General features: G+C 41.4%; 1 protein-coding gene and 1 pseudogene across 2 annotated transcripts in view; both read right to left on the bottom strand.

The window, feature by feature from the left end:
• Nucleotides 1–4,333: 4,333 nt before the first annotated feature.
• Nucleotides 4,334–20,759, bottom strand: part of SAMD7 (sterile alpha motif domain containing 7) — a 28,511-nt gene continuing 12,085 nt past the window's right edge. For both annotated transcript variants that reach the window (XM_003256433.3, XM_003256434.2), the window contains exons 5-9: nt 19,321–19,399; nt 16,931–17,583; nt 15,857–15,978; nt 7,039–7,149; nt 4,334–5,173 (exon numbers count right to left, since the gene is read on the bottom strand). In XM_003256433.3, coding sequence (XP_003256481.1) covers nt 4,985–5,173; nt 7,039–7,149; nt 15,857–15,978; nt 16,931–17,583; nt 19,321–19,399 — 1,154 coding nt within the window. In that variant the 3' untranslated portion in view covers nt 4,334–4,984. The remainder of the gene's footprint in view (nt 5,174–7,038; nt 7,150–15,856; nt 15,979–16,930; nt 17,584–19,320; nt 19,400–20,759) is intronic.
• Nucleotides 10,901–12,136, bottom strand: LOC105740505 (annotated as a pseudogene).

Genomic DNA, 20,759 nt, shown 5'->3' with positions numbered 1-20,759 from the left:
TATGTAGTTAAAAAAACCTAAAAGCATATTTTTTCAAAATGGCATTCAATGATGTTCAGGTAAACTATTTCCTTCACTCGGGAGATGAGTTTCTCACACCTGCACAATGTAATCCTGTGGCTATTATCAGACATATTGGAGACCTTGGACCTTGTGTTGATTTATGTAGAGGATTCCCTTTCCAGAGGATGGGCTGGATAAGTACAGCAAATTGACTGCAACTCTCTATAAAACAGATCTTTCATATATCTGTAATAAAATAACACTGTACATATTTACCATAATGAGAAACTGCATTTGCTTGAAGTATAATACATTTTTAGTATTAGTGGGCGGTGTAAAATATTCCATATATTTTAAATAACTAATGGAAATAATTTAATGGAATTTAAAAAATTTCATGTATTTAAACATATACTGTTTTTTTTTTTTTTGAGACAGAGTCTTGCTCTGTTGCCCAGGCTGGAGTACAGTGGCACAATCTTGGCTCACTGCAACCTCCGCCTCCCAGGTTCAAGTGATTCTCCTGCCTCAGCCGCCCTAGTAGCTGGCATTACAGGCATAAGCCACCATGCCCGGCCCTATACTGTTTTTTTAACATTGGTATCCACACTTATTCTATAACTCTTATAGCTGTATGTTGGCTGTTTAGTAAACAGATTTTTTAAAACTTATATTATGGAAAACCTCAAATATATACAAAAGTAGAGTGAATAGTGAACCTCATGTAGTCAAAACCCAGCTTCAATAAGTATCAACTCGTGACTTATTTCACCCATAGTCCCAAAGATCTACCTACACCCTACCCACTCCATAGATTTTTGGAAGCAAATCCTTATCATGATATTACTGGGAGAAACACTCTTCCTTGGGACTCTTCTGTTTCTACACATCTTGCTGGGTGGACCAAGAGACTGCAAGGCCCTAACTATTCTTTTACCAGAACCATTTCTCAAGGTTGATTATGCAGCTGGTAACCTTAAAAAATGGGTAATCCTTCCTTCCACACCCATCATCACCCCTGAACAAAAAGCAGGCTTGCTTACTGCTTGCTATAAAATTGGTGGTTTCCCCAAGTTGTGTTCCTCAGCTGTGAAGCAAACCCACTGTATGGGCAGGTAGCCTCTGGGCCCCTCTGTATTGCTCCTGTAGCACCTGGGGGCAAAAGGAACCAATACACATATGCTGATGTTCATGCTGCTACTGTGTCATGAGTAATAAAGTTCTTTGTCTCTGACCCAAGAGGCTCATGTGTTCTGCCAGTCTCCGTAAAATAATAACAGGCTAATGTATTAGGTTGGAGACAGGATCAAATCTAATCCCAGACACAACACATATAATTTTATCTGTACATATTTCACTATATATTTTTAAAAAATAAGAAGTCTTTTAAAAAAAGCCCACAATACTATATTTTTAACAGATAACAGTAATTTTAAATATCATTGAATATCCCAAATTGTGTTCAGATTTCCCTAGCTGTTTCATTTTTTACAGTGTATTTGAAAAAGGATTTAAATAAGTTTCATGATTATATTGGGTGATTTGAATTCAAAAAATTTCATTTTAGTAAAATATATATAAAATTTGTAATTTTAACATACAAGTTGGTAGTATTAATTATATTCAGAATTTTGTGCAACCATCACCACTATTTCCAAAACTTTTACATCTGGGTTATTTGAATCTTAAGTATCTTTCTTTCAAAATACAGGTTTTCCTTTTCCCATTCCCTTGCATTTATTTGTTGGAGAAAATCAGGTCATTTCTAGTAGTTTCCCATAATTTGGATTTTTACTGTTTTTATAACTGCAGTGATGTTTAACATGTTCCTTTGTTCCCTGTATTTCCTGTAAATTGGTTTTTGGATCTAGAGGTTTATTTCGACTTAGGTTAATTTTTTTTTTGTAAGACTTTCATTCATATGGGGTTTCATGGATTTCCATCAGATGGCACACGATGTCTGGTTATTTCTCTTTTTGAGACGTTAGCAGCCATTTATGATTATTGCCTAGATTACTTATGTTTTAGGGGTGCATAATGGTGATATTCAAATTCTATTATTTCTCCTTAATAGCTATAATACTTCCCTAAAGGAAATAGCTGCATAGTACTCCATTGCATGGATATTTACTCAATCAGTCTAAACATATTTTGTAAGTCAGAATTCCCTATTTATCAAACATAATTTTATTGTGATAGTTTTCCAACAAGAGAGAAGTTGTTGTTGTTGTTGCTTTGTTTTTTATTCATAAAGAGTATAGCGTATGCTTCAAGCCTAAAGTGGCATTTGAGAAAAAGTTAAAAACTATTTCTAGATGATAATGTAAATAAAAATCCTCACCCTCCAAAATAACCTGTTCTTAAAGTGTCCCTTTTGTTAAAAGGTACCCAGGAGTCTTTAATCTGGGAAGAAGGCAATCTTGGTAGGGACAAGCAATTTCAGTTTTATTCTCTTCCAATGAAGAGTACTGAGAGCTGGGGAGGGCCTCCTTTGTATGAGTTCTTCTGGTTCTTTTTTAAATGCATGGATCTAAAATTAAGCACAGTGGTTTTTTCTGGTGATAGTACATGCCAAGATGCCATATCGGAACATTTTCCTTAGAGCAACATTGAGATACATCTGTGCAAATCAATCAATTACCAACTCAATGGACTTATTTAGCAGCAATATGAAACTCAAAAGTCATCATAGTGATTGAACCTCATTATCACTTTGCCACTAAAAATATTAAGCATTTCTTTTTATCCCTCACCACAGCATCTGTAACTCACACCTGGCATTTTGTGAAACTTCTGTATGCTGGGTAGTATAGCAGGTGAAATGTCACATGACCAAACAGTTCTTCGGTACACTGAGCATCAGATGAATAAAAAGAGGGAAAGAGGAAGTGAAGCATTTTTCAAGTTATTTTTAGTAAAAATCTTGCCACTCGTTATTCATTGGCTTATTGCCTTCTTAAATAACTTATAAAAGAAGACATATTTTTGAAATATGGAAGGATTTTCTGTCTGTCTCTGTCTCTCTCTCAGCAAAGGGACCAAGAGAGTAAAGTAACAATTCACAAATATATGTGATGGTTTGATACAGTTTTTAATATCAGAAGAAAAACCTGTTGTCTTAGTAAAAATGAAAGAAATGGAAGCTTAACTAAATTAGGCTTGTAGGAAGATGATTTCAAAAGCCCACCTTCCAAATCAAAAAGTGAATGTGGGTAGCATGCAATTTGTGTTTACTAAATACAACTTAATTTGTTTGTTTTAGTACTCCATTATTGTGAAATAAATTACTTCAAAACTTAGCGGCTGAAAACAACACACTTCTTGTGTGTCAGAAATCCAGAGTGGCTTAGCTGGGGGCCTCTGGCTCAGGGTCTCTCATGAGCTGCCACCAAGCTGTGGGCTGGAGGTGAGGCACCTTCAAGTTTCCTTACGTGGCTGTTGGCAGCGTCAGAAGATCCATTTCCAAGTTCATGTGGGGCTCTCCACAGGGCTGCCTGGAGACAAAGAATCAGGCTTCCCCAAGAGTCAGAAATCCAGAGAGAGAGAGAGAGAGAGAGAGAAAGCGAGCACCCAAGACAGAAGCCACAAAAGTGATGTCCCATCCATCACGCCTTCTGTATTCTGTTTGTTAGAAAAGGCTCAATACCCCCAGCCCACCCTCAAGCACAGTAGATCACGCAAGGGCTTGAATACCAGGATGCAGGGATCCTTGTGGGCCATCTCAGAGGCTGCTTTCTAGAGTTTGCTCATTTTAAATATAAATTTTTTAAATAGAAAATATATTCTCATGGTTAAAAATTCAAAATGTACAAGAATGTACATAGTAAGAAGACTTCTTCATATCCTGTTAGCCAATCCCCTCCTTGAGCAAATTGTCATCATTTTCTTGTTTATCCTTTCAGAGACATTCTGTTAAACATCAAGTTGAAAATGGGGGATTCCACAGGGTGTGAGCAGAGAGCACTCCACCTTGCCAGCTCAAACCTGCCTTGCAGAGATAACTTCCCCACCCCTTGGATGAAATCTCAAGTGGATACTATGACTTTTCACCTCCCTCTCAGATAATAAGCAGTCCTCCAGTCACTTTCAGTCATAACATAGTTTTATTTCAGAAATAAAATACCTAGTCATGAGTAATAGTCAAACTCGATTTTTTTTTTTTTTTGAGACGGAGTCCTGCTCTGTCACCCAGGCTGGAGTGCAGTGGCACAATCTCAGCTCACTGTAGCCTCCCCTTCCCAGGTTCAAGCAATTCTCCTGCCTCAGCCTCCCGAGTAGCTGGGACTACATTCGCGCAAAACCACGCCTAGCTAATTTTTTTTTTTTTTTCTATTTTTAGTAGAGACGGGGTTTCACCATGTTGGCCAAGCTGGTCTTGATCTCCTGGCCTCATGATCCGCCCACCTCAGCCTCCCAAAGTGTTGCGATTACAGGTGTGAGCCACCATGCCCGGCCAAAATGTGAAAATTTAAGGTTAAAGCTTCTCCCCTTGGGCCTGCTTCACGCTGGAAATCTGGGATGAGAAAAGGTGGAGTCGTGGTCAGCTTCTCCATTTCTGTTCTGTACTTCTGCCTGTTCTCTTCTGCCTCTCTGTGGTTTCATTGGGTTGCCTTTATCTCTTTCAGAGTTTGTGAATGGAAAATGAGTGAAGAAAGGGAGGGAGCTCTTTTTTTCAGTTTCAGCTCTTTTGGTTTCTTCAGAGATTTCTTCATGGAAACATCCATCTGCAGCTTTCTTGATGTGTGTATATCTCCCCTTCGTTAGCATTTGCTCCTAAGGATGCATCTCCAGTCATTTGGTGCTGGGGTCATTCAGCCCTGGCAGGGAAGCCCCTTGGGCAAGTCTCCTTTGTGACAGCTCCAGGAAGGCTGACTTTCTCTCCTTATTCTCCATCTAGTCCTGGGAAATCCTCACACATCCTTTGTAATATCCTAGGCTCTTTGGAAAACTGGCTAAGACGATTCTTCCTCCTTGAGGGCTTTTAGTTTCTCATACTATCTCGCTCAATTCCTTTAGGAATTATTGTATCCTGGGGACAAAAAATGCTCATTGTATCACTCCAGGAATTAGAATCCAGAAGAGGGGATGTATCTGCTGGTTGATCAAATGCTTGTCTCATAGGAAATGAAAGAGTTTTCTTGTAGAACATACTTCCCACATGCTGAGATACCTTTTAGACAAAATAATTATAGTAATTAATTCTGTGAAATTTTTTCATTAACTCAGCATTAAACACACATCGCAGAGAGGCTGAGGTAATTTCAGGCATGGAGCATCTATTAATATATAGTTGTGGGGGTCACAATTGCAGGATGTGGTGGGCTTTTTCTTTCTCTCAGAATCATAGTGTTTACAGATGTAAAACAGGGTATCAAGGTGGCTCTAACCAGGGGCAGCTGAGCAATAGTGGAATTACTGACGGGGAGAAAAGTGAATGGTGAGGTCAGGACGGTAATGGTGGTGGCATGTGAGGAGGAGCACAAATGACATAGGTCTTTGGGTTTGGCTCTGAAGGCAATGGGGAGCTATTTTAGAATCTTGAGCTGAACAGTGACACAATCCATCTTATATATTAAAAGAACCACTTTTACTGTTTTGTGAATCAACTCTGGGTGGGCAAGGGCAGAAGCAGGGAGAGCAGTTAGAAGGCCAATGCATGATTTCTCAAAGATTTAGAATCAGAAATACCATTTGACCTAGCAATCCCATTACTGGGTATTTGCCCAAAGGAATATAAATCATTGTGTTACAAAGATAAATACACACATATGTTCATTGCAGCACTATTCACAATAGCAAAGACATGGAATCAACCCAAATGCCCATCAGTGACAGACTGGGTAAAGAAAATGTGGTACATATACACCATGGAATACTATGCAGCCATAAAAGGGAACAAGATCATGTCCTTTGCAGGGTCATGGATGGAACTGGAAGCCATCATCCTCAGCAAACTAATGCAGGAAGAGAAAACCAAATACCACATGTTCTTACTTACAAGTGGGAGCTGAATAATGAGAACACATGGACACAGGGAGGGGAACAACCCACACTGGGGCCTGTCAGGGGATGGGATGGGGGGAGGGAGAGCATCAGGATAAATAGCTAATGCATGCTGGGCTTAATACCTAGGTGATGGGTTGATAGGTGCAGCAAACCACTGTGGCACATGTTTACCTATGCAACAAACCTGCCCGTGTACTCCATAACTTAAAATAAAAATTAAAAATTAAAAAAAATTGGAGATACTACAGTCATTCAATGAGAGATGATGGTGCCTGAGACCAGGATGGAGTGGTGGAGGTAGTGAGAAGTGGCGTGCTGGGGTTGGCTAACTCACAAGAGCCAATTATTAAATGTTTAGGAAGTTTGCAAGCCAGTTTTTAAATACATCATTATTAAAAATTAAGTCAAAGCAGCATATTAAATTATGCATAACAAAAGTAATACATGCTTAAGACTCATCACTTTTTAATTGTTTTTACCTAATTGTTTTACTATTATTATTACTTCTACTCTTGACGTTATTTACACCTATTATATCTGAGATTGTATCTGGTAGAAATACTCTAAAGTGGGGTGCTGCTGTGCATCTCTTCCCATTTCAGGATAGTCACCCCCAAGTGTCATGGGCCCGGAGCGAGGAGGGCAGCACTCCTGAGCGGGATGATGATTTCTCGGAGGATGACAGTATTCAGTGACATTAGGAGTTTCTCAGCCACGGTGGGAGTCATTTACACCACAGAAATTGGAGATACTACAAATTGAGGCTCATTTTTTTTTCAAAGAGAACTACTTGTTAAACATTTACCAGTGCATCCTTGCTTATCATCTTCCCAGTTACATCTAGGAAGGTGTACCACCATCCCATCCAATGTTTTCAGGGTCCCTCACTTCTATTATGTCCTCAACCACAGAGGGAAAACAATAAAGAAGTTAAATAAGTATTATTTATATTCCAACAAGATAAAAGTAACATATTTGTATTAAGCTTCTTGCCATTAATACATAATTAGTTATATAAAATCACCATACCTGTGATTGAATTTTTAGTGCTGGCCCTAGCTTTAATCCCATAGTGCCTCGAAGATGCTCTTCTGTGAGTAATGGCAAAGTTTCTCCATCAATTGCATGATCTTTAAATACCTTCATAAATACAAAACATGTTAACTCTGAATGTCTTTTTTTAAAAAAGTTCTTTTACCACCTAGATATTTTAGTTTTGGAGAAAACATTAAGACTGCTTGAGGATGACAGAAAAATTTGTAAAACCTTTTTTTAGTTGCTCTCTTTTCTGTGCTCAGTAGCAAATTTTTTGTGCTCTTTAATAACCTTTGTAATCAACTGTAATTCTCTGTTTATAGAACTCAATTCCAACTGGGAATAATGATTATTTGAGGGCCAGGTCCGTGTTTCACTGACCAATGTACCCCTAATACAGAGGCTGGCATATGGTAAGAAGATGTACAATAAATATTGCTGGATAAATGAATGAATGAGTAAATGCTCTAAGTAAAGGGATGCGGGTAAAACCTGTTGTGGATAAATTTCATGTCTCACATTTACAGATGTGCTATCCGCTGGCCATGCCTTAGATGCATGGTAAAGGGAGGAGAGGGAAATGCTGCTGAGAGCTTTCCCTACCGGACCTTTCCAGCAGGTCTGTTAGTCCTGAAACTGTAGTGGACGTGGCATGCCTTCCTTTCTCTGAAAGCCAGGAAGGCTGCTGGTGGACAAAGATTCCAGGCAGATTGAGGGATATAAAACCTAGGCAGATTGATAGGACTGTAATTTCATGATCTTCAACTTCAACTTGCCTGGAAATCCTTCTATATTCACTGTTGAGCTTTCTCTCCCTTCTGTTTCAAGCTATCTCCACCCTCCTCAAACTTTAGACTTTGTAGGCAGAGCCTTCCCTCATTTCTTTTTTTTAAATTTTATTTTATTATTATTATACTTTAAGTTTTAGGGTACATATGCACAATGTGCAGGTTTGTTACATATGTATCCATGTGCCATTTCTTTTCTTTTTTTTTTATTTACCTGTTTTTGCTTAGGGTTCATCTTTTTTTTATTTTTATTTTTTTATTATTATACTTTAGGTTTTAGGGTACATGTGCACAATGTGCAGGTTTGTTACATATGTATCCATGTGCCATGTTGGTTTGCTGCACCCATTAACTCGTCATTTAGCATTAGGTATATCTCCTAATGCTGTCCCTCCCTCCTCCCCGCACCCCACAACAGTCCCTGAAGTGTGATATTCCCCTTCCTGTGTCCATGAGTTCTCATTGTTCAATTCCCACCTATGAGTGAGAACATGCGGTGTTTGGTTTTTTGTCCTTGCGATAGTTTACTGAGAATGATGGTTTCCAGTTTCATCCATGTCCCTACAAAGGACATGAACTCATCATTTTTATGGCTGCATAGTATTCCATGGTGTATATGTGCCACATTTTCTTAATCCAGTCTATCGTTGTTGGACATTTGGGTTGGTTCCAAGTCTTTGCTATTGTGAATAGTGCCACAATAAACATACGTGTGCATGTGTCTTTATAGCAGCATGATTTATAGTCCTTTGAGCCTTCCCTCATTTTCAGTAGATCATAGCGCTTCCTAACCAAAAGAAAAAAAAACAAAAAACAAAAAACCAGTAGATAAGAACTCCCTCTAATTCTGACCAATGAACCAAAAACCTTTATTTTCTCCCACTGTCACGATACGATGGAAGAGAGGTCTCTCCACCATTTAAAGATGATCTCTCCACATATACTGTGGGTCCTCACCCCTCCCACTTCAGAGGGGATAGATAATCCCCTCTTTTCTCTTCAGTCTCTCCTCTTCTGCTGGCTCTTTCCCATTGGCATTTAAATAAGTCTCCACCATCATTAAACAAACAAAAATAATGAAAATACTCAAACTCCATTTCCAAATGCTGCCTCATGTCTCTCACTCCCTTCACAGCCAGATTTCTCCAAAGGGTTTGGATGCTCCCTGCTTTCACGTTCTCATTTCCCAGTCATTCTGCAGTCTCAGGGAATCTGAGCTCTGCCCTGACCATTCCATTAAGCCTGCTTTCCTCAGGCTTCCTGGTGCCTCTGTCCCACCAAACATGCAGACATTTTGCAGTTGTTCTATTTCTGAAGTTCCTGGCTGCATCTGACATTGTTGACTGTGCCTTCATGAAGAGTGCTCTTCCTTTCTGTCATGAGGCTGCTCCCTCCTGGGTACCCCTGTTCTCTCCTTCAAGGTCACCTTTGCCAGCTCCTGTTTCTTTGTCCATTTTTATAGGTTAGGGTTTCTTAGGCTTCTGAATCAGGTCCCTTTGGTCTTCCTGATTCATTTCAGCTTTGCTCAGCTTCAATGATGGGCTCTACATGCTGAAGGCTCCCTAACGTGTATCTTTAACTCAGAAGCTGAATCGTGCCAATTTGGCCTCTTACATAGTTTTCATTGTTCTGTGACCGGGCAGCACTGAGTTTCAATGCAGAGTCCCACAATTACCATGTTCCCCCACCCACAAAAGCACAGATTCTGTCTCCATACCATGTGGCCACTTCTGGGGGACGGCAGAGGGATGGTGTGGGCAATTCCAGACTCTCTTTCCTATCCCCTTCAGTGCCTCTTTCAGTGACATGAAGTTAAAACCAGGTACTGTGATTGTTCATCTGATTTTTTGTTCTTATGAAGGTGGTTTTTTTGTGTGTGTGGGTTGTTGCTCCATGTGGCATTCTGGAAGGGAGGACCATCGGTGGAGGCTTCTTTTTGGCCATCTTGCCCTGCCTCCTCTAGGTTGTGTTCTTATCTGCCCGCCCCCACTCCTCCTACCCTGGATAGAACTCCATTATTGCTCATCTGAAGAGGCTTCCCCTCTGTCTTGTCCTCTTCAACTTGTTTTCATAAAGGCAACCTGAGTGACCTTTCTGCAGTATAAAGCTAAGCATGCTGCTCCCTACTTAAAACCTGACTGCCTCCAGGATAAAGTCACAATCCTTCACTGGGTCTTCAGGGCTCTGTGACCTGGCCCTGTCCACCTCTCCAGTCTCGTCTTGCTGTCCTCACCTCTCCCACCTTGGCCCTGGCCCTCTGTAGCACTGGAAACTACTCTCAAAGTCCCAACCAAATTAAAGTTTTCTCTGGCTCTGGCCCTCACCTGGAAATTCCTCCTTTACCTCCCTCCTGCCTCACCTCTCCGCTTGACTTTCAGGTCTCACTTTAGAGGCCTCTTCTTTTAGGAGGCCATGAGTCCCTCATATGTGTCCCCACCATGCTCTGTACCCGCCTTTCACAGCGTGCTCGTATGGATGTGGGGTCACTCACTGGTGCCTCTCTTCTGGACTATGAGTGCCACAAGAAGAGGAACCACACTGGTCTTGTTTCCACTCTGTGCTCCATGCCTCAGAGGGCATGACTCAGGACCAGCTAAAAAGTAGAATCTTCTTGGAAAGCTCCTGTACTGGGAACCTTGTGTTCTAATAGATTTTAGTCATGTATGTATATATCTTTTTTTCCACAAAATGCACCAGTGTGGAGAAAGGACTGAAATGTTCAACTCGAAACACACACTCCAGAGCCAAGCCCAGTATTCATCTATGCAAATGTCTGATTGTCCTTTGGCCTGGGAATTAAGACTGACCAACTGTGATGCCTATTGCTAGAATGGGCAATTGCTGAGGAATTCGGAAGGTGATTCAGCAGGAACATCTCCATGCTCTGAAACTTGTGGTCTTTGCTTTAGTTTCTACTACAGAAAACACCAAAGATATCCAAGGCTACCCTGTCCCCTGTCACCAGAACTTGCTGCTGGCCATTTCCAATCCATCTCATGCCATTTGGAATTGATTGTGCTGCTTCTCTATCTTTGTAAAAAGAAGTTTCACTTATTTTGTGTTGAGAATTACAAGTGGGAGAAAGGCATCGTGTCTTCCACCATACAGTGTCCATCCCACACTGGTCAGTGCACTGCTCCACGGTGGCCAGGACACTCAGGAGCCACTGGTCCATGGTGTCCAGATGAGGATCAGAGAGCACTGGGGAGAGGGGTCACGGGCCATGGCAGATTTTAAGGCAGACTTCAGCACACCATTCTTTAGGTAGTTCCGTCTGTTCCAGGTAGAAACCCGAGTGATGCCACACTGATGGAGAGGGGAAAGAATGCTTCTTTCATCCAGCAAGGGGTTCCCAAAGCTTTTGTCGTTATCAAGAAGGATGAGCATACTGGCGCCCTAATTATCTTGAAAGTTCTTATAGTAATGGCTGTCAGCATTGTCAATCAGGTAATCAAAGACAGCTGTGTTAATGGTGTCCAAGAGGCACAGGCCAGAGTCATAAAGGGATGTTTTCTTCACAGCCTCATAGTAGCTCTCATCATACTCCCACCTGGCCAACTTGCCTTTTTGGTAAGTCCTGGCCCACGGTTGTTGGTGTTTCTGGAGAGGCCACACATCTGGAAGCCGAAGTGTGACAGGTTTTTCCATTGTGTCTCCATCAGCACAAGCTGGTTCTGTTTCTCAGTAGTAATAACCCTTCCCATAAAAACAAGTATTGTTTCCTACAGTTAGGAACGGGCTCAACAGCTGCTCCATGGTAACAAGCTTGATCTCTGTCTGAAGGTGAACAAATATGCCCACCATCAACAGGGCTCTGGGACACCCACAATCCTGTCCAAGTGAAAGGCTGCTACCTCCGCATTGTGTCTATCATAACCGGCATGTGGTTCCCTTCCACTACATGGTCTCGGCTATACTACTTAGGTTCGAAAACAACTTTCTGTTCCCTTTCAAGTATCAGTAAGGCTTTCAGCTGTGTCCCTTTATAACCCAAATCAGCTTGAATAATTTGCTTGGTGGCCATGGCATGCATGATTGCCCCCAGCTCTGGTGTCTCTTCACAGTACACTTCCTGGGGAACAACCCACTGGGCTGCAATCTCCTAGGTAAACTGCAACGTGTGGTCCAACTTGGGTGACAGCTCCATCCACAAGCCAGTCATCATTCGGTGAAAAGCCCTCAGGTGATCAAGTGGTGAAACACTGCTTGGCAGTTGACATATCTAAGTTGTCAATCAGGAAAACTTTGGTGAAGATAAAGATGACAAGAATTGCTAATGGCATGACTCGCTGCTTTAGCTTCATGTTGACCTCTTTTCTTCTCCCCTGACCCACTCTCTGGCTCACTTATCAAGGAGAGCTGGTGGTAATGGTTAGTATGGAGATTCCATCATTATACACATTGGTCCATTTGTGGATGCAACTTCCACAGTTCCCATTGGACCCTAGGCTCGCTCGTGGCTGCCCACGCAGTGCAATGCAGCATGGCCCCCAAGGAGGGGTAGCCCCAGGCTGCGCTTATCACCCTAGCCACTGCCACCACCACTGCAGCTCCCACCATTCCCTGGCCACCTCTCTCAGCGCTGAGCCAGCCATCCCCCCACAAACTGTATTAAGTAATTATTTCTTTTCCTATTTTAATTAAGCAAATTACAGAAAATGGCTAATATAAATTAAAGAGCCAGGTGCAGTGGCTCACACCTGTAATCTTAGTTACTTGGGAGGCTAAGGCTGGAGGATCACTTGAGCCCAGGAGTTTGAGACAAACCTGGGCAACATAGTAGACCCCCATCTCTTTAAAAAAAATTAGTTGGGTATGGTGGTGTGCACCTGACAATTTGTGAGCATCCAAAGGAGGAGCCACGTGGATAAATTTTCAGGCAGAGGTAGGTTGGCAGCCAGGGACTGAAATGTGTGAGGATCTAACCCTCAGCCATGGTGGATGTACTCAGGGCCTGGGGCGAGGACACAGACATGTCCCTGTCACTCAGATGTACCCCTTTCTCACCAGAGCAGTTTGGGCCATGTGTGATGAAATAAATGTGCACATATTTTCAGTAATTTCAGTTCTTTTTAGAGACAGGATACTTTATCTGCTGAGTCCTCTGAACTAGACATTTACTTGGAACAAAATATGTTGCAGGGTCTCCTGAATGTTCCTTAACAGCTGAGCCACCAATCCTCTGTCTACACCTATTTAAAAGAGTTCATTTGCACTCGGGGCTTTGGGTTTTAGTTGTTATTTTTTTTCTGCTGAATTTCTTTTTCTACCTACAGGAGGTGAGTGGTGAGAAGTTGCTGAGTAGGTACCTAAGGCAGAGATGGGGAGTAAGAGGATAGTTGGGGGACAGTGGGTTTAACGCCAGCTAATCTCGGCACCTTGGTCCAACTCATTTAAAGAAAGGGGTTATGGGGCTGGGTGCGGTGGCTCATGCCTGTAATCCCAGCACTTTGGGAGGCCGAGGTGGGCGGAACATGAGGTCAGGAGTTCGAGACCAGCCTGGCCAACACGATGAAACCCTGTCTCTACTAAAAATACAAAAAATTAGCCAGGCGTGGTGGTGTGCACCTACAGTCCCAGCTACTCGGGAGGCTGAGGCAGGAGAATTGCTTGAACCCAGGAGGCGGAGGTTGTGGTGAGCGGAGATGATGCCACTGAGCTCTGGCCTGGGTGACAGAGCAAGACTCCATCTCAAAAAAAAGAAAAGGTGGGGGGCTATGAGTAACACCTGATGGGACATTTTAGACAAGTGTCCTTGTAAGAGTGGGGTACAAGCAGTGTTGCTTCAGGGCTGTTGCATCCAGAGGGCATCTCCCCATTTCTGTGTAAAATAACATCACAGAACATAGCTGGGGGCAGGCACAGCAGAGCAGTGACATCTTTCAGCTGATGCCACTTGCTGTCACTTGGAGGGAGTATACTTTAATGGGGAAACTAAAGCACGACTTGATCCTAAACAAATTTGAGACTTATCTAGAAATAATTGGTACCACTTCTTGGGATGGGGAAGAGGGCGCTGACATCCTGTCAGTGAGAGATAATGAGTCAGCAAAGTTTGGAGTACTCATATTTATGTAACTTCTGTGTACCCACAAGGGGACATTTGGGATTTTAAACTATGAAAATCATGTAATATTATTTATTGCAAGAGCTATTATTATAAATTGCACTTTTCTGACTATGGATCACTAAGAATAATCGGAGTTCAAATTCAGTGTGCCAGATCTCAACAATCACATGCTTATTAAATAAGGGGTTGCTCTTCTGGTTGTTATCAGAAGATAACACTGAACCCATGGTTGACATGGCACTTGAAGTGGTATAGATAAATTTAAAAAGTGGCTTACCCATGACTAATGACTAATTTTTAAAAATAAGGTTATGGCCGGGCACGGTGGCTCAAGCCTGTAATCCTAGCACTTTGGGAGGCCGAGGTGGGCGGATCACGAGGTCAGGAGTTCGAGATCATCCTGGCCAACACAGTGAAACCCTGTCTCTACTAAAAATACAAAAAAATTAGCAGGGCGTGGTGGCAGGTGCCTGTAGTCCCAGCTACTCGGGAGGCTGAGGCAGGAGAATGGCGTGAACCCGGGAGGTGGAGCTTGCAGTGAGCCGAGGTGGTGCCACTGCACTCCAGCCTGGGGGACAGAGCCAGACTCTGTCTCAAAAATAAATAAATAAATAAATAAATAAAATAAAATAAAATAAAAATAAAAATAAGGTTATAACCATTGAACAGGGTAGAGTAGGCCAAAAACTTTTTATCAGGTTATGCAAAAGACAAAAATGGGTGACTTGAAGAATACAACTTGCTTCATAAGTAACTTGAGGTTTGGCCATCTCTTGGGTATAATGATGAAATTCATGTTTATTGAGTACTTACAAGGTGCCATGCACTCTAATGCTCACAAAAATCCTCTGAAAATGTGTTATTATGATTATCTTCATTTTACAGATAAAACAACTGAGGCACAGAGAAGAGAGGCAACTTGTTCTAGGTCACACAGGCAGAAAATAGAAAAGCCAGGATTTGAATTTGTACTTTCTGGCTTCAGAAGCTATATTCTTAGTAACTACTCTATATAGCTTTTCCATAAGTCCCATGAACTGAACTAAAAAATAATAATAATAAAAAGAGTTAACAGCATCTCACTGTAGATAAACATTTCACAAAACAGATCTGGAAAATAATCAGCTCTAGTATCAGTTAACTATGATGTAGTTAAACCTTAATGTCCTTTCTTGCTTTCTTTTCCTTTAACATGCAAACCAGAAAATGATACTAGATTTAGTAGGCACTTTATTGCGTAGAATTGTATTATTAAATAACTCAAAAAAGTAAACTATATGCATGAAACTGTAGCATTGACATAAACTTCAAAATTTTACCAACCTATGACTGTCACAAATTTTTCAATACTAGTGAGGCTAGTTTTGTTTCTAACTGCCCTGACAGTTCATTATAGTTTTTTAAAATGGTATTTTATATCAGATTGAATATGTTGTATGCATTTTTATATATCGTCCCAGCATAAATACAGAACTTAAAATAATGAATTTCCTACTTTCAGATATTGCCTTCTTGTTCTTTTTAGAGTGAAGTATACATTCCTGTTACTTACAGTGAGTAACCTAAAACTTTTCACCCAGAAGTCTGTGCTCCAAAAATGTTTGCTATGTGGATAAGTAGGGAATGTAGTCATTATTTCCCATTCTTTCTGGATGTTCAGCTTCTGAACCTTCTTCTAATTTTGGGAGAATTCCTACTTCTTAGGAGTCTTGATAGGAAAGAAGCTAAAGACAGACAATAGCTTTCCCAGCCTCCCCTGATGCTGGGGTGTGGGTGTATGACCCAAGTTCCACCAATCACAGACCTGTCCCAGGGTAGACACTGATAGGCATATAAAAGAGAGATTAGTAGGAATCCTTTCTGGAGGCACAATGCAAGTTTGACCTAATTCATTATGCAGGAAAAATATTTCAAACTGTTTTTCTTGTATGGAAATACTTAAACATTAAGTCACCTGAGCATAGTCTGAACAACCTGGAAGGCTGCTAATGAAGCTGTGCACATCATCCACGGTCCACTTCTGAATATCTTCATCCAAAGAAAGATTCCCCCCAGTTGTAACCAGTGCATGTATTCCTTTAAAATGGAAAGAAATTGTGGCATAAAATACATACAGGTTTATGTATAGTTACATTAATTTCCTTATATTCTATCACCCCAGAGAGGTCTTGATTTGCAAACTCCTTACAGGATATTAAGAGTTACTAGGAGATGTTTTCTAAAAGCTTCAGCTGCCTCCTTTTTCTTTCTCTGAAAAGATCTTTACTGATAGCATTTATTGTAAGTAAACAAGTTCCAGGTTTGCACCAGCTTCTCTCAGATTCCAACAGAAATGCCCCATGGATTCTATTCTCCAGATTAATGTTACTACGTTTTTGTCATAGGTGATTATCATGCTTTCGAGATGAGACAAGAATTTAGCTATATTTTCATCAGAATGGCAAATTAACACTTTGTAGGGAAACAGTTGGTATGGTGGCTGTATTACATACCCTTCACAATCCCTATGTCTTAAAATTTTTTTTTATCTAAAGGAGTTCTAGAAAACTATTCAGTGTGTGTTTCTGGCATGAAGTGCATTAGTATTTTTAAATTTGAAAGTATCAACAGTATCGGACACTGAAAGATAATACTTCTGCTTAATTGCCTATTTTTTCATGTACTTAAATACCGGGGAGATAGAATTCCCACTTCGAAGCAAGAAGCCTCTCTGCTTTGTGTTGAAGAAATGAACACTAAATTACATTAAAATCTTAAATTAAAATTCTATTTAGTTTCCCAAGATATTTACGTTCCCAGCCTTTGCTGAAAATTCTCTATAGAGCAAAATATAAACAGAGGCTAGTTTCACTGATATGGCTTATTAGCACTGATAGAATAAAATGATGCTAAGAAAAGGTAATTCCAAGCAGGATTAAGAAAAAGAAAGATAAAAAGAGGCAGGATGGTTACAGTTTATTATGTAGTAACCTACGGACTTGGCAACCTGTAGTTAATGAGGATCTGCCATTGGCCCCTGGACACCCACCTGGCAGAGATGGTCGAGGAACTGGAGGGCAAATCCCATTCTTTTCATCACAGGTTGCAAAAATCTGCTCTGAAGCCTCCTCTTTCCCAACTTCCCAGGCCTTTGCTTTCAGGGTAGTGGTGTGAGACCCCCAGGGTTTCCTATGGGTGGGCTCGGGCTCGGGCTCGGGCTCGGGCTCGGGCTCTCCACAGGTGTTGGCAAGAGCTGTCATTGGCTTTTCATTCGTTTCACTTGACTTCTGGTTGCTGGGTGCTTCAATTTCTGGGTCTTTTGCATAATGATCCTCTTCATAGGGAACTGCATGAGTCTGACCTAGGATTTTTTCTTCTGCTTGACTTTTGGAACTCTCAGCATCACTGTCTAGAGCTTTTTGATTCCCTGTATTTTTCCTGAGTCGACGACATCTCTGCCCCCAGCTCTCCTCAAAGTGTGGTGCGGTTGCCACTAGCATGGGGTTTCCCTGAAGGTTTCTGAGGGTGCTTCTGTGAAAATGCAGGTCACCAGCAGGGAGCATGCTCCTGCCATGGTAGGCAGCGGGGGCAGCTGGGACACCGGAGCCATAGAGGAAGGGTATCCCTAGGCCTGCTAGTCCCTTGGGATTAATTTTTTCCATTCTCCTTTGCTGGTAAATAGCATACATTTCCATTTCTGTCCTAAAAATGAAACAACATATTTTATACAGCCCAAGAAAACCACTATAAATGTAATTTTAATGACCCCTTGCCTTCCCTAAAATAGTCCTCACACTGTTTATCTGAAGTTTGTTTGGTGGAAACATGAATCCCGCACAAAGTCACTGGGAAGGAGAGTTTTGAGTAAGATCTGAAACTTTGTCTGAGTCTCACAATGGAAGTCCACAGGTCAGTCTTTAGAGTGTTACCTCTAAAAAGACGAGGCAAATTTAGCAGGGATGGGGCTTATGCAGCACAGCTAGTTCCTTGCCAGAGATTAATCCTCAAAAAACCTAAAGTACCGGGGAGAGGTTTTCAAACCCTGCAGAATAATCTTAGTGAGATTCAAGAAAGACAATTAGACAATGCAAGTCTCAATATTTATAAATAAATGCAAGTGGCTGGGGAAGAGGGGAGAGAAAGACTTGGTGGTTTTGCTTACTTCACTTTGCTTTTTGGTCCTCAACTGGACCCCTTTGGGTTCAGTGATGAGAAGGTTGACTCTCTGCCTTCTCTTACTCTGGGGCCATACCCTATTCATTGTTATACTTTTCTTTCTCCTGGGCACTACAGCTGAAGGCCACTGTTGTGCTGACATGGGGTTGTCTGAGCTCTGATGGCATAATCTGAAGTCAGGTTGGCAAGCTTGGCTCCTATCTTTGTGCAAAATTGAAGTCATTTAAGACAGTAATGCCAATATGAATTTCAGAGAAGTCGTAGGCATTTTAATTATGGGACACTGATGGTCTATTGCAATCTGTGTACTAATACTACTGTTAGCTTCACTATGTGATTTCTTTTTTTTTTTTTTCGAGACGGAGTCTCGCTCTGTTGCCCAGGCTGGAGCACAGCGGCGCAATCTCAGCTCACCGCTACCTCTGCCTCCCAGGTTCAAGCAATTCTCTATCTCAGCCTCCTGAGTAGCTGGGATTACAGGCACCTGCCACCATGCCTGGCTAATTTTTTTGTATTTTTAGTAGAGATGGGGTTTTACCATCTTGGCCAGGCTGGTCTTGAACTCCTGACCTCATGATCCACCCACCTCAGCCTCCCAAAGTGCTGGGATTACAGGCCTGAGCCACTGCACCTGGCTGTGATTTCTAATCTTGCTTTTATCCTTAACCAACCTGCATACATGTTTGTATTCGTTTCTTTTTCTTTCTTTCTTTTTTATTTATTTATTTATTTATTTTTGAGACGGCGTCTTGCTCTGTCACCCAGGCTGGAGTGCAGTGGCATGATATCTGCTCACTGCAAGCTCGGCCTCCTGGGTTCATGCCATTCTCCTGCCTCAGCCTCCCGAGTAGCTGGGACTATAGGCGCCCGCCACTACGCCCGGCTAATTTTTTGTATTTTTAGTAGAGACGGGGTTTCACCGCGTTAGCCAGGATGGTCTCGATCTCCTGACCTTGTGATCCGCCCGCCTCGGCCTCCCAAAGTGCTGGGATTACAGGCGTGAGCCACTGCACCCGGCCTCTTTTTTATTTTTTTAAGTGAAAGCAAGTTTATTAAGAAAGTGAAGGAATAGAGAATGGCTACTCCATAGGCAGAGCAGACTATGTTTCTTTTTGTAATCTGCCTGAAATACTTTAAGTAATTTGTGTGTGTGTATTTATTTGCTATATGTATTCATCTATTCATTTGTTATACGAAGATAACAAGTGAATAAATGAGCAAGCGAATGAATAGAGAATAAATAAAACAACATTGTCAAATTACCTGGCAGTATGATGCCTTTGAATCATTTCATTCCTTCTGGCCACTGCCTTTATGGATTCAGGTGGTAAAATGCCCCAACCTTAAAAAAGAAAACCACCATCCCACCCCACAAATAAATTAAAAACATGCATTTGAAAATAATAAAATAAAATATAACAATGTAAAACAGTATCTGAAAAAAAAACCCAGCAATTGCGCACAATTTTGGAAATGGTATCAGATCATTGCTGTTCGGTATCTTAGAGTCACGTTGGTGATAGCATGATAAATACCAGATAATTTTTTGTTCTTTAATTGTTGGTCTCATGACTGGTGGCATTTTCCTGCCATACTTTAATAGGAAAAAGATGAAGTGATTTGTGAATCTCGTGATCTGTGCCTTTTTTGGTCTTTTAAAAGTATATGTATTTTTTTGGGTGCAACATGATGTTTTGATATGTGTATACATTGTGGAATGATTAAATCAAGCTAATTACCATATGCCTCACCTCACATATTTATCACTTTTTGTGGCCAGAAGATTCACAATCTTTTTTTTTTTTTTTTTTTTTTGAGACAGAGTCTCGGTCTGTCATCCAGGCTGAAGTGCAGTGGTGTGATCTTGGCTCACTACAACCTCCACCTCCCAGGTTCAAGCAATTCTCCTGCCTCAGCCTCCCGAGTAGCTAGGATTACAGGCACGTGCCACCATACCCAGCTAATTTTTGTATTTTTAGTAGAAATGGGATTTCACCATGTTGGCCAGGCTGGTCTTGATCTCCTGACCTCGTGATCCGCCCGCCTTGGCCTCCCAAAGTGCTGGGATTACAGGCGTGAGCCCCTGTACCCGGCCAGAAACAATTTTTTATACTCACTTTGCACCAAGCCAGTAGAGCGTATTAAATTTCTACTAATAATCTATCTTGAAAGAAATCATACTAGATCTTTTTTAAAAATGAGGTTCTTTGTTATCTGTAAAATAAAGGAGTTAGATGAAGTGATCACCAGGAATCCTTCTAACTGTAAAGCTCTAGGTTTTTTGTAGTTCAATGGCTTTGAGATACTCTCTTTTAGACAGCTGGCATGCATGAAGCTACCAATTCATGGCATACTGCCCACGGACACAGAGAAAGTCCGTGCAAGAAGTCCAGTCTAGAGAGCACAATACTAACTGCTTGGATTTTAGAACCCTCTGAGGTCTGGTCTCAAGAAACCTTCTCCTATACGTTCTCTTTCCCAAATAGGCAATAGCAAACTTAATGTTAGTTCAGTTGTATAATTCACTGCTACCTAACATCCCTGTTTTGTAAACAGATCCCTGTCTTAGTTTCTATTTTGCTAACTTACTTAGTAGCTCAGTTTTTGTAGGACTGAGGCCTTATCTCACCCATGCTCTCTCTTATACTTCAGCCTTGAGGTTGGAGACCTGACCTAAGTCCAGGCTGGAGTGCAATGGCGTG

This window comes from Nomascus leucogenys, chromosome 11 (genome assembly GCF_006542625.1).
Source record: "Nomascus leucogenys isolate Asia chromosome 11, Asia_NLE_v1, whole genome shotgun sequence".
Classification (NCBI taxonomy): domain Eukaryota; kingdom Metazoa; phylum Chordata; class Mammalia; order Primates; family Hylobatidae; genus Nomascus; species Nomascus leucogenys.
This window is presented reverse-complemented; position numbering and strand designations above follow the sequence as displayed.